The following is a 14,213-nucleotide window of genomic DNA, read 5'->3' on the forward strand; positions in this document are numbered from 1 at the left end:
TGTTAACTCTTATTAACAAAGTACTTTTTTGAAAGGTGCTGGTGTGTAAATTGGGTCCTGAACCTGAAAAAATATCTTTTAGCACTAACTTACCAATGTCAATGCATTTTCTGTAATGTGTACGTGAAGAGGAGGGATAGCTTATGACCACCATATTAATTTTTTAAAAATACATATTTTGTCAATTGTTGTTGAGTTTTATTCGCAGCATACTTTTCAAAGATATATAGAAGTGTAAGAAGGGTCCTGAACTAGAAAATATTCATATAGCATTTCTTGCAAAAAGTCACATTTACTAGTAAGGATTATGTTTGGATTACGTTTTACTGAAATTTCAAAACACTCACAGAATCTAGTATAAGAAATGATTGAAAACAATAAATATTTTTTAACATTTTAAAATACAAGACAAGTTGACGTAAATCATCACCCTGTTGGTATTGCGAGGATGAACTGTAGCCCATCCCCCCTTCCTCTCCTCCATCCCCTCCCCCCCCTTTCCCTCCTGTTCACTGTTTTGCTAAATTACCATGATTTTGTTTGTTTATTAAATTAACACTGAAGGAACATCAAAACTTTATGAAGCCAACATCATAAATTGACTGAAATGATGGGTAGTGTAAGATTTTTCAGTATGTTTTATGTTTGGTTACTCATATTTGGAATAATTTTTTGTAGTTCCTTTTGAATGTACTAAAATGAGAAGGGAAATTGAATGTACTGTTTTTACGTAGCATTTTTAGACTGGCATGGGTGACAGAGTGACTACGCCTGCCCCGGCCACTGCAGGCCCTCCCACGCGACATCGGCCGTGGGAACCTGCAACTGCTGAAGCAAAGTCTGGTGTCACATCCTTGGCAGACATTTTTGATACAGCCTTCTCATCTACAGTTGACCGTCCTGTGGATAATACTGAAAATTTCTCTGCAGGTAATTTCATGTTTTATCCATCACTCTCATATAGCAATAGATTTTACACAGTGTAATATCAACATACTTTATTCTGTTCAATGTCAAAGTAGACACATGAAGCATGTAATAAACGAATTTTAACAATATTTGCGGAATACGAGATACATTTGTATACATTAACAGTGTTTATGGTAAGCACACAATTTAAAAACATAGTTTAATTTGTTGGGTTGGAAATCTATTAAAATTTCCCCAGTTAGAAAGGGAGCTGTAAGAACCAGGAAAATGAGAGGGTTAGATGTACCAATACTGAAGGTGCGACAACTTGGTCCAAACAACAGAGGAGGAGAGCGATTACATTCAGCAAAGAACTAAGATAAGAACCTTGCGATTTTCGAGGCAGGGCGGGTTTTTAGTTTGTTAATAAAAGAACTAAGACCAGTATTACCCGTTGTTCACTATTATTAAATTGTGACCATCTGATCACTAGATTTGATTATGATTAAATAGTCCCAAAGCCATAAGTATAACCATACCAGCATGACTACAGAAGCTGAAGATGCGAGAAAGATCCTTTCTAAAATTCCAGAGTACAGCTGATAATTGTTAGGCCACAAACAAGATGCAAAACAAAAAAGGTGTAAAACTAACTAAAATTAAAAAAAATAAATAGTTTTGACAAGAGAATGGAGAGTATAGGAACTAGATGCTTATAAATATACACACTTGTGGTATGATGTTACAAATAGGAAGGAGGAAGGCTTTGAAGTACAAGGGTGGTTTTATAAGTCTGGTAAATTTCCATGAAAGACTGGAACATTGATGATGTGCCTTCATGGTTGGTAAGCTTGATTACCCCCAAGGGATGTATAAAGAATTTCAGAAATGTACAGCATACAATTCAGTGTTGACAGCCATCTGAATTGGTCAGTGTGTCAACTGCAGTGGAAAATGGAGAAAACATTTTCATTTGGAGGGTTTGACTGCTGCACAAATCAAAACAGAATTGGATGAAATTCACGCAGTGTCTGCACCATCATTTAAGACCATTTAGTTTTGGATTAATGGATTTCAATGTGGTTGGAGAAGTACTGAAGACAAAGTGTGGCCCAGCCGTCCAGTTGTGGTCACCACAAAGGAAACAGTTGATAAAAATCATAACATGGTAACACAAGACTGTCAAATACAAATTTGTGAGATTGCTGAGGCTGTAGGCAACTCAAATCAGTGAGTGCATAACGTCCTGCATAGAGAATTGTGTATGAAGAAGCTGCATGCAGGGTGGGTGCCGCAATTTGCTCACAGTTGACCACAAGCACATCTGGCAGAACATTTCAACACAATGTTTGGTGATGTTTAATCGCAATCTGCAAGACTTTTGGTGTTTATTCATGACTGTTGCTGAAACCTAGATCCATCATTACAGACCCGAGTCAAAAGGCTGGTGGAAGTGCACCAAAGAAGGCAAATACCAATTTGTCAGCTGATAGGGTGATTCCCAAGGAATGATCCTCAAAGATTGCTTGGTAAAAGGCAGATCCATAACTGGGCCCTATTATGCTTCATTTGAAACTTGGATTGGCTGAAAAAAGACAAAAGCTGACATGCAAAAAAGTGCTCTTTCACCAGGATAATGCACCATCCCACACACATCAGCAATAAAAGTGACAAAAGTGCTTGAACTGGGCTTTGAATTGGTTCCTTATCCGCCCTATCCAGTGGATTTAGCCCCAAGTGACTTCTTCCGGTTCCCAAACTTGAAACTTTGGCTTGCTGGGAAGAAAGTTTCATCAAATGAGGAAGTGATAGTGGTAGTTTACAGAACTCATTTTTCTTATGGGATGAAAAAGCAGGAGGATCACTGGACCAAGTGTATCAGAGGGGACTATGTCAAGATATAAGGTGAGTTCTTTATGAAACAAAACACTTTTTAATGCTTTTTTACCAGACTTATCACCCCATTTTCATAAAGGGAAAGGTTAGTATTAATTAACACAAGGATAATGACTAAGACAAAATTTGGAGGGGGGGGGGGGAGGGAAGAGAGAGAGAATCTGAATGACTTTAAGTGGCACTATTGCTAGGCAGTTTTGAAAATAAGTGTGTTATCAAATGAATGAAAAAGTATGGTAGAGTCATTGTCTTGCTGTTTTGACATGACATAAAATTTTATTCCTCCTTTAACTTTGTTCCTTGCTGTCAATAATTGATTTGTAAGTGCCAACAATTGCACAAGATATTTCTTTCAGTACTCCTGCTGTCTGTGTAAATCCAGAGGTCTTCCATGTCAAAACAAAGAGAGAGAACAGTATAAATCTTATCATGATAGTCTCAGATCAGGTCCAAATGTTTCACTAGCAGACACTTTATTGTGTGTGGCTGAAAATGATCTTAAGTATGAAGTTGAAAATAACTGTGTGATTATGTAATGCCGTAATGATCCATCAAGATGCAGTTCTTCAGGCTTTCCTGGATATCTGTTGACATCGTGGGTGTCAAGTTTTCTGCCAGATGTCAGTGTCGTCCATGCACAATATTTCGACAATGTTACTCGCTGCTTTCATCAGATGCTACCTGAGACTGATAGTTGAGTGAAACAGGTTGAATATTTATGGCAACTACCTCTCCTCCCTGTGGATGGTTCTGGACATTCCATATGTGGTCCATTCCCACTAGAAGTGTCCTGAGATGTTCCGTCTTCGGTCCAGAGCACCATGCTGTAAGCTGGTGTTCCATTTTCGGTCTGGAGCACCTCCACAGTCAGTTCTAGGTGTTCCATCTATGGATTTTCTCATTAGAAACATCCTGAGACATTCCATCTTCGATCTGGTGTGCCTGGTCCCCGGAGCTGGTGTTCAGTTTATGGTCCAGTGTACTTGACAGGTATCTGAGGCTCTCTTCTTGGTGCAATGCACTTGGTGCTGTGTCTGGGTTTTGTTCCACATTCCCAAATTCCCAGTTCTTCTATTTCTGAGTTGCTGCCACTGACGTGTTTTTGAACTAAGGCAGTGCAGGATTCAAGACATTGCTGAGTTGGTACCCAGTGCCACAATTCATGAAGTTTCCCACTACTTCCATCTCTATTGATTCTCTTATAACACTGTCCCTATATCCAGTATCTGTGCCAGAAACCTCATTTTTCCGTAGTTCATGGATAAGTTCCAGAAAATGCTTGACGATGACTGTTTTCATTGTCTGATCCAGCTGGATGTGCCTCTTATGCTCATGGTATCTGATGCCAACTGTTCTAGTTGTTTGAGCAATGTGTGACATGTCACAGTGGTAAAGTATATTATAAGTTGCTGGTTTCTGTAAGCCCAGGTCACCTTTCACATTTCCCAGTAGCCCTCTTATTTTGATTGGTGGACAGAACACACAATTGATGTTATGCTTCTCAAGGATCCTGCTGATGCTGATCTTGGCAACAATTGATCATGCATTGGCCGGGTAAGCTGCAGCCATTGCTTCATCATGCTCTTCTTCTCTCTCTCTCTCTCTCTCTCTCTCTCTCTCTCTGACTGTGTACCTACCTTTGCAGAAGACAGAGCGTAGATGCTCTCTTTATGATGTCAAGCTGTCTTGATCTAACAGTGTGTGCATTATGGACCAGTGTCCTCAAAACTCCAGTCCTTTACTCTGGGGGATAACAGCTGCTAGCTTTCAGGTATAAATCAGTGTGCATTGGTTTAGGACACACATTAGGGCCAAAGTGCCCAGATCTGCTTTCCTTTTGACAAGTAAATCCTGATTTGAAATTTAAAATTTTCCCAGCGAATTAAATGTTCAAAGAGATTTCGGGATTGCAGCCAGTCATCGTAGGATTTACTCCACAACATTTTGACTGGACACTTGCCAGTCATCTTCAGCTGAGCCATTGAAGACTGAGGAAAATGTTCCCAGCTCCACCTTGTATAGCGCACTGAGAGTATTGCCAGCATGCTGAGAGTATTGCCAGTGTGCTTGGGAGTATTGCCACGCGTACTTCAGAATCACGTTGACAAGACCATACCACCTGGCGGCAGTGCCTTCTCTGGTCCAGCTGCAGAGATCAGCTATCTTCGGTATTGCAACTTGCCGCAGTCATCAGTGTGTTCTGGTGTCCTCATCTTGTGCAAATCCTGGAGATGATGGGATTCCATGCATTAGACAACTGGTAGCTGCTGTCACAGTTCATTAGATTATACCGTATTTACTCAAATCTAAGCCGCACTCGAATCTAAGCCGCACCTGAAAAATGAGACTCGAAATGAAGGAAAAAAAAATTTCCTGAATCTAAGCCGCACCTGAAATTTGAGACTCGAAATTCAAGGGGAGAGAAAAGTTTTAGGCCGCACCTCGAAATCGAAACAAAGTTGGTCCATTGTAATATGAGACACAATTTAGGTCAAATGAATGACGATACAGCTACAATAGTTTGGTTTGAGCCTTAAGCTTAGCAGTTAAGCTTTACCAGGTAGCCGTTGCTGTGCGTCAGGTGCTCCGTCCTTATTTATACGGGTACCCTTCGTTTTTCACGTGCTTCGTCTGGTTTGAATTGAGTGCTTATTTTTCTTTGATCTGATAACTGCCATTCTCTTTGTTATAGCTGTTTACGTCACTCTAAGCTGAAAATGCATTACTGTACCGTGTCATGCATTGTTTGTCGCATTCTGATAATGTTTACGACCTGTCGCCGCTCGCGGCATGGTTTGCTTTTGTGCGTGCTACCGCCACTTACAATTAAAAAAGAGAGGAATTGTCTCAGTAGCGAAACAATAGCAAGAGACTGCTATTTGTTGTTATTTCTTTGATAATGATCAACAAGAAATAAATAATAAACTGCGTATGATATAAGATGTTCTGAACGAGAGTTTAGCGAAAATTTTTCTCCGTTTGAAATCTTCGCAGACGCCTCTTTAGTACATTACTTTCTGCACAGAAATTAGTCATCTTAGATTTAAAAATCTAGTCAACTGCCGTGCTTCATTTGTGACTGTATCACTATTAGGCATAAGAATAATACGAATTTAAACATGACATGATATGTGTATACTTCCGCGTTTGCTGTTGTCTCACTCTAGTTTCGTAGTTTATTAGGCAGACAGGATTTAAATGAGAAAGCAGCAAACACGAAAGAATACATGGAAAAGTGTTTATATTCGTATTATTCTTATGGTGAAGAGAATACTGCATGTGATTCACAATTCCTAAAAGTTCCCATTAGCAACCATCTCTTCTCACAGGTAGGAAAAAATTCAGAACATAGAATTGGCCATACTGACAAACATTGCAAACAGTCTTGCCAGTCGGATTTTCGTAGTACATTGAAAAGCAGCTACATTCGAAGATGAACAATACGGAATTTGTATTTGCTTCGTTGGATAATGTATGAAAATGCAGTGGTCGAAATTCGGGGCAGAGAAAAAAAGCTCGTCTTCCACCTTTTTTTTAAATTTATTTACTGACGCAGAGGTTTTGGCGCCAGTATTTATCTTTGTACCTGCAAAGCATGCCTGTGTAGCGCTACATATATTCGACGGCAGAAATTAGTTGTGGCGGCACCTACCAACATATTTCACAACTTCCGGTTACTTTGCACTCGATTCTAAGCTGCAGGCGGTTTTTTGGATTATAAAAACCGGAAAAAAAGTGCGGCTTAGATTCGAGTAAATACGGTATGTGGTGTGTATTTATGTGGATTATTTTGTAATGGCTTCCCAAAATGATGTTGCTGTGGCCAAAATTAATGTTTTGTCATACTTCATTGAATGTCTGTTGGAGGTACAATGTTCCACAATTGCAGACTTGGTGGGTTGCAGAAGGTGAGTGCAACATTTATGTTCTGTGCAATGTTCTTCGACTGTGTGTGTTGTTCGTCCTATGTAGGCCATACCACACAGGCAAGGTGTTTTGTAAATTCCCAACTTCCACAAGAACAAATTATCCTTCACTGATCCCAGCAGGTCTGAAACCTTAATGGCAGCTTCAGGGTAGGGAGAGTCTCAGTGAGCTTCTGGAACATCTTAACACATGCCACTCAACTGGAGGAGGATGGTCACCTGGTGTTTCTGAATGTACTTGCAAAAAGACATTGCTGTGGCCAGAAGTAATGTTTTGTCATACTCCATTGAATGCCCATTGGAGATACAATGCTCCGCGCACACACACTGTCGGATCAAAATAGTTTGACATCAGAAACAGAGTACCTATGCTCAGTTTTCTGCAAAAATGGATACACAGTCAAGCAGATGCCCAAGGCCTTTTAACGAACTACTCTGCCACACAATAGAAAAGAAGAGCAAGATGATGCAAAGGCTGTGGCTTGTCTGCCCTGTGCAGGATCTATTTGTGCCGAGATCAGCCAGATTCACAAGAAGCATAACATCAAGTGTGTGTTCTGTCCACCTATCAAAATAAGAGGGCAATTGGGATGTGCAAAAGCTGACTTGGGCTTACAAAAACGAGGAATTTATGATACACCTTGCCAGTGTCACATTTCATACATTGGCCAAACAACTAGGACAGTGGACATCAGATGCCAAGAATGTTGGGGCACATACAGCTGGGACAGACAACTAAATTATGGAACTTAATCATTCTATGAAAGATGAGAAAATCAGGGTTCTGGCACAGACTCCAGATACAGGGATAGTGTTACAGGAGAGTCAGTAGGATAGAAGTGGTGGGAAACAACATGAATTATGACACTGGGTACCAACTCAGCATTGCCTGGGATACTGCAGTGCTTTGCTTACAGTACAATGGTGGCAGCAGCATAACTCAAACAAAAGAAAGAACTGTGACATAGACATGGGGAATGAACACCAGACAGAGCACGAAGTACACCATACCAAAAACAGAACTTCTGATCTCTGTCAGGTACACCATACTGAAAACTGAATGCCAGCTCAAGCCCAAGCACGCTGGACTGAAGACAGAACATCTTAACAACATTTCCAGTAAGAATACCTGCAGACGGAATGCCTCCAACTGATGTTGAAGGTGCACTGGACCAAAAATGGAACACTAGCTTTCGGCCAGTTGGAATCGGCCAACTCTTATGTATACCTGGGTGTAACACTTCATAGGGATATGAAGTGCAATGATCACATAGGCTCAGTTGTGCGTAAAGCAGGTGGTACACTTCGGTTTATTGGTAGAATACTGGGGGAGTGCAATCAGTCTACAAAGGAGATTGCTTATAGATCACGTGTACTACTGGTCCTAGAGTATTGTGTTCAAGCATCACCTTAAGTATCTGACTGCAAATAACATATTTTCCAAGTCACAGTGTGTGTTCCTTAAGGATTCTGATACAGAGAAGGCTATTTACATGTACAGTGGGAATGTACCTAATTAATTGCATAAGAGATTAGAGGCTACTGGTATTTTCTGTGACTTGTCAAAAGCCTTTGACTGTGTGAATCACAGCGCACTCTTAAGTAAATTGGAATATTATGGTGTCACTGGCAGTGCTGCAAAATGGCTTGAGTCTTACCTAACAAGAAACAAAGGGTGTCATTTCAAAATGCTTGTCGTGTAAGCAGTCTGTCTTCAGCTGATTGGGAGTTAATTGCTTGTGGTGATCCTCAGGGTGGGTACATTAATGACCTCTCGTATGTTCCATTGACACATGCTAAATTTGTTTTGTTTGTAGATGATAAGAAACATTGCAATAAATAGCAAGTCAAGTACAGATTTAGAAATTGCTGTTAATAAAATTTTCACTGATATTAATAAATGATTTAAAGCTAATTCACTGTCATTAAACTCTGAAAAGACGTATTATATGCAGTTCAGAACATAAAGGTGCTATTTTCTGCATTCTACATACTGTCTGATGTGTTTGGAAGCATTATTTTCTCGAGCAAATAATTGTACGTGTGAAATATTTGGACAATACTTTTCCTGTTCTATCAGTTCCCAGGAGTGTGAACAGTTCGCCACACAACCTTTAACAAGAACTTTCACTATGAGTTCTGTTTTGGTCATTAATAAACTCTATTGTCACTTTTTTTCCTACATTTATTTACTATATTTCCATTTTCCATAAAAAGGATAATCCCCCAAAACATTACTTTCACCATTCAGATGCCAAACTCCACAGCAGGCAGCTTTCACAACACCGGCAATTTTGGCACTGACATGTAAATGAAAATTACCAATCAAAACAGACGAGACTCAGTACAGGAATAGTTTTATTCCCAGGTGTGCTGCAATAGACGTACTTGTCTCAAGTAGTCAATTGAGACTAGAAAGTTGATTGAATAAAAGAGGCTTTTAACAAATGTAAAAAGAGTTAGCTTGCTGGACACACTAGAAGTCACTGCACTTATGATACCCTAGAGGTCATTGCCCTCACACACAAGAGTATGCTACACTGCCATTGCCTACATAGGGAAAACACACACTCCCACATGTTAGACTCCAATGCCTTTCATCCTGCACTTCACAGTTTTCGGTTTAGATCACCATACTCATCAATTTTTGCTTTTTACTGGGTGAGTGCAAAGGATAGATCTCTCGGAAATGCTTGTCTTGACGTATAATTTGTGGTTGTAGTGTGCCAAAAAATAGCTCAATTACCGTGTACCCAGTTACCAATTTCAATTTTTGGACCAGATTTTACTTGCTGTAATACATCTGTGGTCCAATTTCAATTTTTGGACCAGATTTTACTTGCTGTAATACATCTGTGGTTTTTTAAGAGCTGATGAAATTCATTACCACTATTTCTTGTATAAACATTATATTGTAAATGTAATTTCCTTCACATATGCAAATTTTGTACAATGTATAGGAGAGGATTACAATTTTTAATCATGTATGCAAATGACATATGTTTTTGCTTGTATTTTGGGGGTTTTAACATTTTCTTCAATTCTGCATTTTCCTGTTATTTAAGTCTGGACCACACAAAAACGTAAAATAGGGGCTTCACTGTAAATGCACTATATACATGTTTTGTACCTTTTCTGATTCTACATGCTTTTCTATTTTGACACTGATGCTGAGTATGTTATAGCCCAAATCTATATCTGCAATATACTATTGTTATCCGTTTAGTCTCTTCTTCCTCATCTGTCTTAAACAGAAGACTCATCAAGAGTTCTATGACTTCATCGTTATTGTATGGTTTCCATGTTGCTATATTAATTTTACATATTTTAGCAATTTTATGAAAAGGATAGTTGCTACTCGCCATATAGCAAAGATGTTGACTCGCAGATAGACACAACAAAAAAACTGTCAGAAAGTAAGGCAAATGAGGCCTTGACAACATACACACACAGTCATGCAAATGCAACTCGCACGCCCCCCCCCCCCACACACAAAACCAAAGTCTCTGGCTGCTGAGACCAGACAGCGATCAGCAGCATATGATGTGATGGAAGATGCAACTGGGTGAGGCAGGTTACCAGAACATAGTATTATTTCAGTTAGAGTTCCCACCTGCACACAGCACTACACAGCTCTCTTTTCGACTAATGCACCCACAGTCTTTTTTATTTCTTTCGTGTCTGCTAGCCCAACCCCCCTCCCCCCTCCAAATCTCCTGCCTGCTGCCTCACCTCCTGACTGCCCTACCCTCTCTCCACCTCGGATCTGTATGCTCCCACAAGCAGCACTCCTACCTTCACACTCACCCTCCCCACTCCAGCCTCCTCCTTACCCCCACCACCCAGTTGCATCTTCCATCAAGCGCTGTTGCTCACAGCCAGAGACTACGCTCGTGTGTGTGAGTTGCATTTGTGTGACTGGGTGTGTATACTGCCTATTTCCGATGAAGGCCTTGTTGGCCGAGAGCTAACTTTCTGACAATCTTTCTGTTGTGCCTATCTGCAACTCAGCATCTCAGCTATATGGTGAGTAGCAACTATCCTTTTCAGAACACTGTTACATTCCACCCTGAATTTTACATTATTTTAGTTGTTTAACAGTCCTACTTTTAAACTGTGAATACAGACAGCTCTTCCATGCTGGCACTTATCTTCACACGAGGCAAACAATGCAATGTTACTGCAGAACAAAGGTTATTGAGAGGAATCTTTAATACAGAATCTCTCTAGTCCATCTCTCATCATTTTGTTGTGTTATACGTATAACCCATCTCCATGTTTTCAACTCCTATCTTTTCTCCTATCCATTGTTCATGTTTCTATACCTATTTGTTATGCCCAACTTGCATCTTCCCATTGCTCATAGGACAAACTTCAATGTGTAAGCCCCCCTCACTTATCGACCTTAATTACAGTGAAAAATTAAACCGCGTGCACCTAATGGAAATTTGGGAAAAGCAATCGTCACCGAAGTTAATTTGTCGGTAAAGAGGGAGGAAAGGGTTACATCTAAATGAAAGGAAAAATGCAAATGAAATTGGTGAAAATTAATTTTGAAAAGGGGTAAAGTTAATAAAGAAAGTAAATGTGTGGTCATTATGGTAACAATTAACTGGCATTAATTAGATATTTGAGATTTGGGGAAAATTACGGTCGCGAGTCCTATGAACAACTAATATAATAACTGAAAAAGAACGGTTATTCCACATATAATTAGCACTAAAAGCGTGGCAACTGAAGGTTGACACATGTCATGTGAAAACTGAATGTTTGTCAGAAGTAATAAATTTCGCTACACTCTGACTTAATTTAGTAAAAGAATTAATAAAACCAGAAAATTGAAAGTTAATTTAGTGACTGTGAACTTTGTTTCAGAAGCACTACGAAATAAAATAAAATAAGGTTAGCCTTGGGCCACCTCAACAATCATTTCAAAAGCTACTTTAATCTATGCAATTTAGAAATAAGAGATTTAACTTTGAACTTGAATTAAATGATTCTGAACAATTAACAATAATAAAATTTAGTACATACCAAGCTGAGTTGCAGTCACAGGTATGATAAAATATGGTAACAAAACTCGCACTCTTAATTTGTGCTTGTGTAATCTAAATATTGTAGCCAGCTATGAATACCTTAACTGAGCTTTGAAATTAAAGCAGTGAAATCGAATATTTCTTTAATGCTGGTGTTTGAATTTCAACGTCACTCGAGTTCATGTCGGAAAAGGAAGGGACCCTGCTTGGTAATGCAATTGGGACAATGAGCAACAAAGGTTCATGCTAAGTCGCTGTATTTTGCTAATGGAACAGTTTGAAAAGCTGAGGTCTGCCATACAGTTATAAAACTTTACGTGCTCCCAGTCTTCCTTGTTGGTTGATTGAAGGTTTGCAGTTGTCGATCGGGGAGGTGGCGACAGTCACTCATTGTCGGCCGTCGCTGTTCCAGAAGCTGGATGTTGGCGGGCCTCCTTCTTGACACGGTCACCAGGCGAAACGGGCGCTTGATGTGCGCCAGTTAATGCTTCCCGTCCGTGACACTGTGTCAGAAACTATCATAGCAAGTCGAGCGCAATTACACGCTGCCAAACCCGAAAGCGCGGCAACTCGTGGGAGCGTCACACAACACACCTGCTCCACCGCCCTACTCCAGCCAGACTCTCTCTGCCCGCACTCCGTGCAGCAGAGTTAACACTACCGAAGATCCTAAACACCTTGGTTCTCCACACGACCTGTCAATGTAATCGTTCGATAGCATAGTTTTCTCTAGGCCAGACCCAGCAGAAAAATACAAATAATATTTACAAAACAAACCAATTATACATCTACGTAAATGCATATATATATGTATAATAGAGGGAAACATTCCACATGGGAAAAATATATCTAAAAACAAAGATGATGAGACTTACCAAACAAAAGCGCTGGCAGGTCGATAGACACACAAACAAACACAAACATACACACAAAATTCGAGCTTTCGCAACAAACAGTTGCTTCATCAGGAAAGAGGGAAGGATAGGGAAAGACGAAAGGATGTGGGTTTTAAGGGAGAGGGTAAGCAGTCATTCCAATCCCGGGAGCGGAAAGACTTACCTTAGGGGGAAAAAAGGACAGGTATACACTCGCGCGCGTGCACACACACACACACACACACACACACACACACACACACACACACACACACACACACACACACACAGACACAAGCAGACATTTGTAAAGGCAAAGAGTTTGGGCAGAGATGTCAGTCGAGGCGGAAGTAAAGAGGCAAAGATGGTGTTGAAAGACAAGTGAGGTATGAGTGGCGGCAACTTGAAATTAGCGGAGGTTGAGGCCTGGCAGATAACGAGAAGAGAGGATATACTGAAGGGCAAGTTCCCATCTCCGGAGTTCTGACAGGTTGGTGTTAGTGGGAAGTATCCAGATAACCCGGACGGTGTAACACTGTGCCAAGATGTGCTGGCCGTGCACCAAGGCATGTTTAGCTACAGGGTGATCCTCATTACCAACAAACACTGTTTGTCTGTGTCCATCCATGCGAATGGACAGTTTGTTGCTGGTCATTCCCACATAGAAAGCTTCACAGTGTAGGCAGGTCAGTTGGTAAATCACGTGGGTGCATTCACACGTGGCTCTGCCTTTGATCGTGTACACCTTCCGGGTTACAGGACTGGAGTAGGTGGTGGTAGGAGGGTGCATGGGACAGGTTTTACACCGGGGGCGGTTAAAAGGGTAGGAGCCAGAGGGTAGGGAAGGTGGTTTGGGGATTTCATAGGAATGAACTAAGAGGTTACGAAGGTTAGGTGGATGGCGGAAAGACACTCTTGGTGGAGTGGGGAGGATTTCATGAAGGATGGATCTCATTTCAGGGCAGGATTTGAGGAAGTCGTATCCCTGCTGGAGAGCCACATTCAGAGTCTGATCCAGTCCCGGAAAGTATCCTGTCACAAGTGGGGCACTTTAGGGGTTCTTCTGTGGGAGGTCCTGGGTTTGAAGGGATGAGGAAGTGGCTCTGGTTATTTGCTTCTGTACCAGGTCAGGAGGGTAGTTGCGGGATGCGAAAGCTGTTTCCAGGTTGTTGGTGTAATGGTTCAGGGATTCTGGACTGGAGCAGATTTGTTTGCCACGAAGACCTAGGCTGTAGGGAAGGGACCGTTTGATGTGGAATGGGTGGCAGCTGCCATAATGGAGGTACTGTCGCTTGTTGGTGGGTTTCATGTGGACGGACGTGTGAAGCTGGCCATTGGACAGATGGAGGTCAACGTCAAGAAAAGTGGCATGGGATTTAGAGTAGGACCAGGTGAATCTGATGGAACCAAAGGAGTTGAGGTTGGAGAGGAAATTCTGGAGTTCTTCTTCACTGTGAGTCCAGATCATGAAGATGTCATCAATAAATCTGTACCAAACTTTGGGTTTGCAGGCCTGGGTAACCAAGAAGGCTTCCTCTAAGCGACCCATGAATAGGTAGGCGTACGAGGGG

General features: G+C 41.0%; 1 protein-coding gene across 1 annotated transcript in view; it reads left to right on the plus strand.

Annotated features, from left to right (window-relative positions):
• The window catches only part of LOC124613825 (E3 ubiquitin-protein ligase arkadia-C-like), a 290,726-nt gene that overhangs the window by 32,182 nt on the left and 244,331 nt on the right, over positions 1-14,213 (plus strand). The window contains exon 2 of the mRNA XM_047142547.1: positions 735-930. Coding sequence (XP_046998503.1) covers positions 750-930 — 181 coding nt within the window. The 5' untranslated portion in view covers positions 735-749. The remainder of the gene's footprint in view (positions 1-734; positions 931-14,213) is intronic.

This window comes from Schistocerca americana, chromosome 4 (assembly GCF_021461395.2).
Source record: "Schistocerca americana isolate TAMUIC-IGC-003095 chromosome 4, iqSchAmer2.1, whole genome shotgun sequence".
NCBI classification, from domain to species: domain Eukaryota; kingdom Metazoa; phylum Arthropoda; class Insecta; order Orthoptera; family Acrididae; genus Schistocerca; species Schistocerca americana.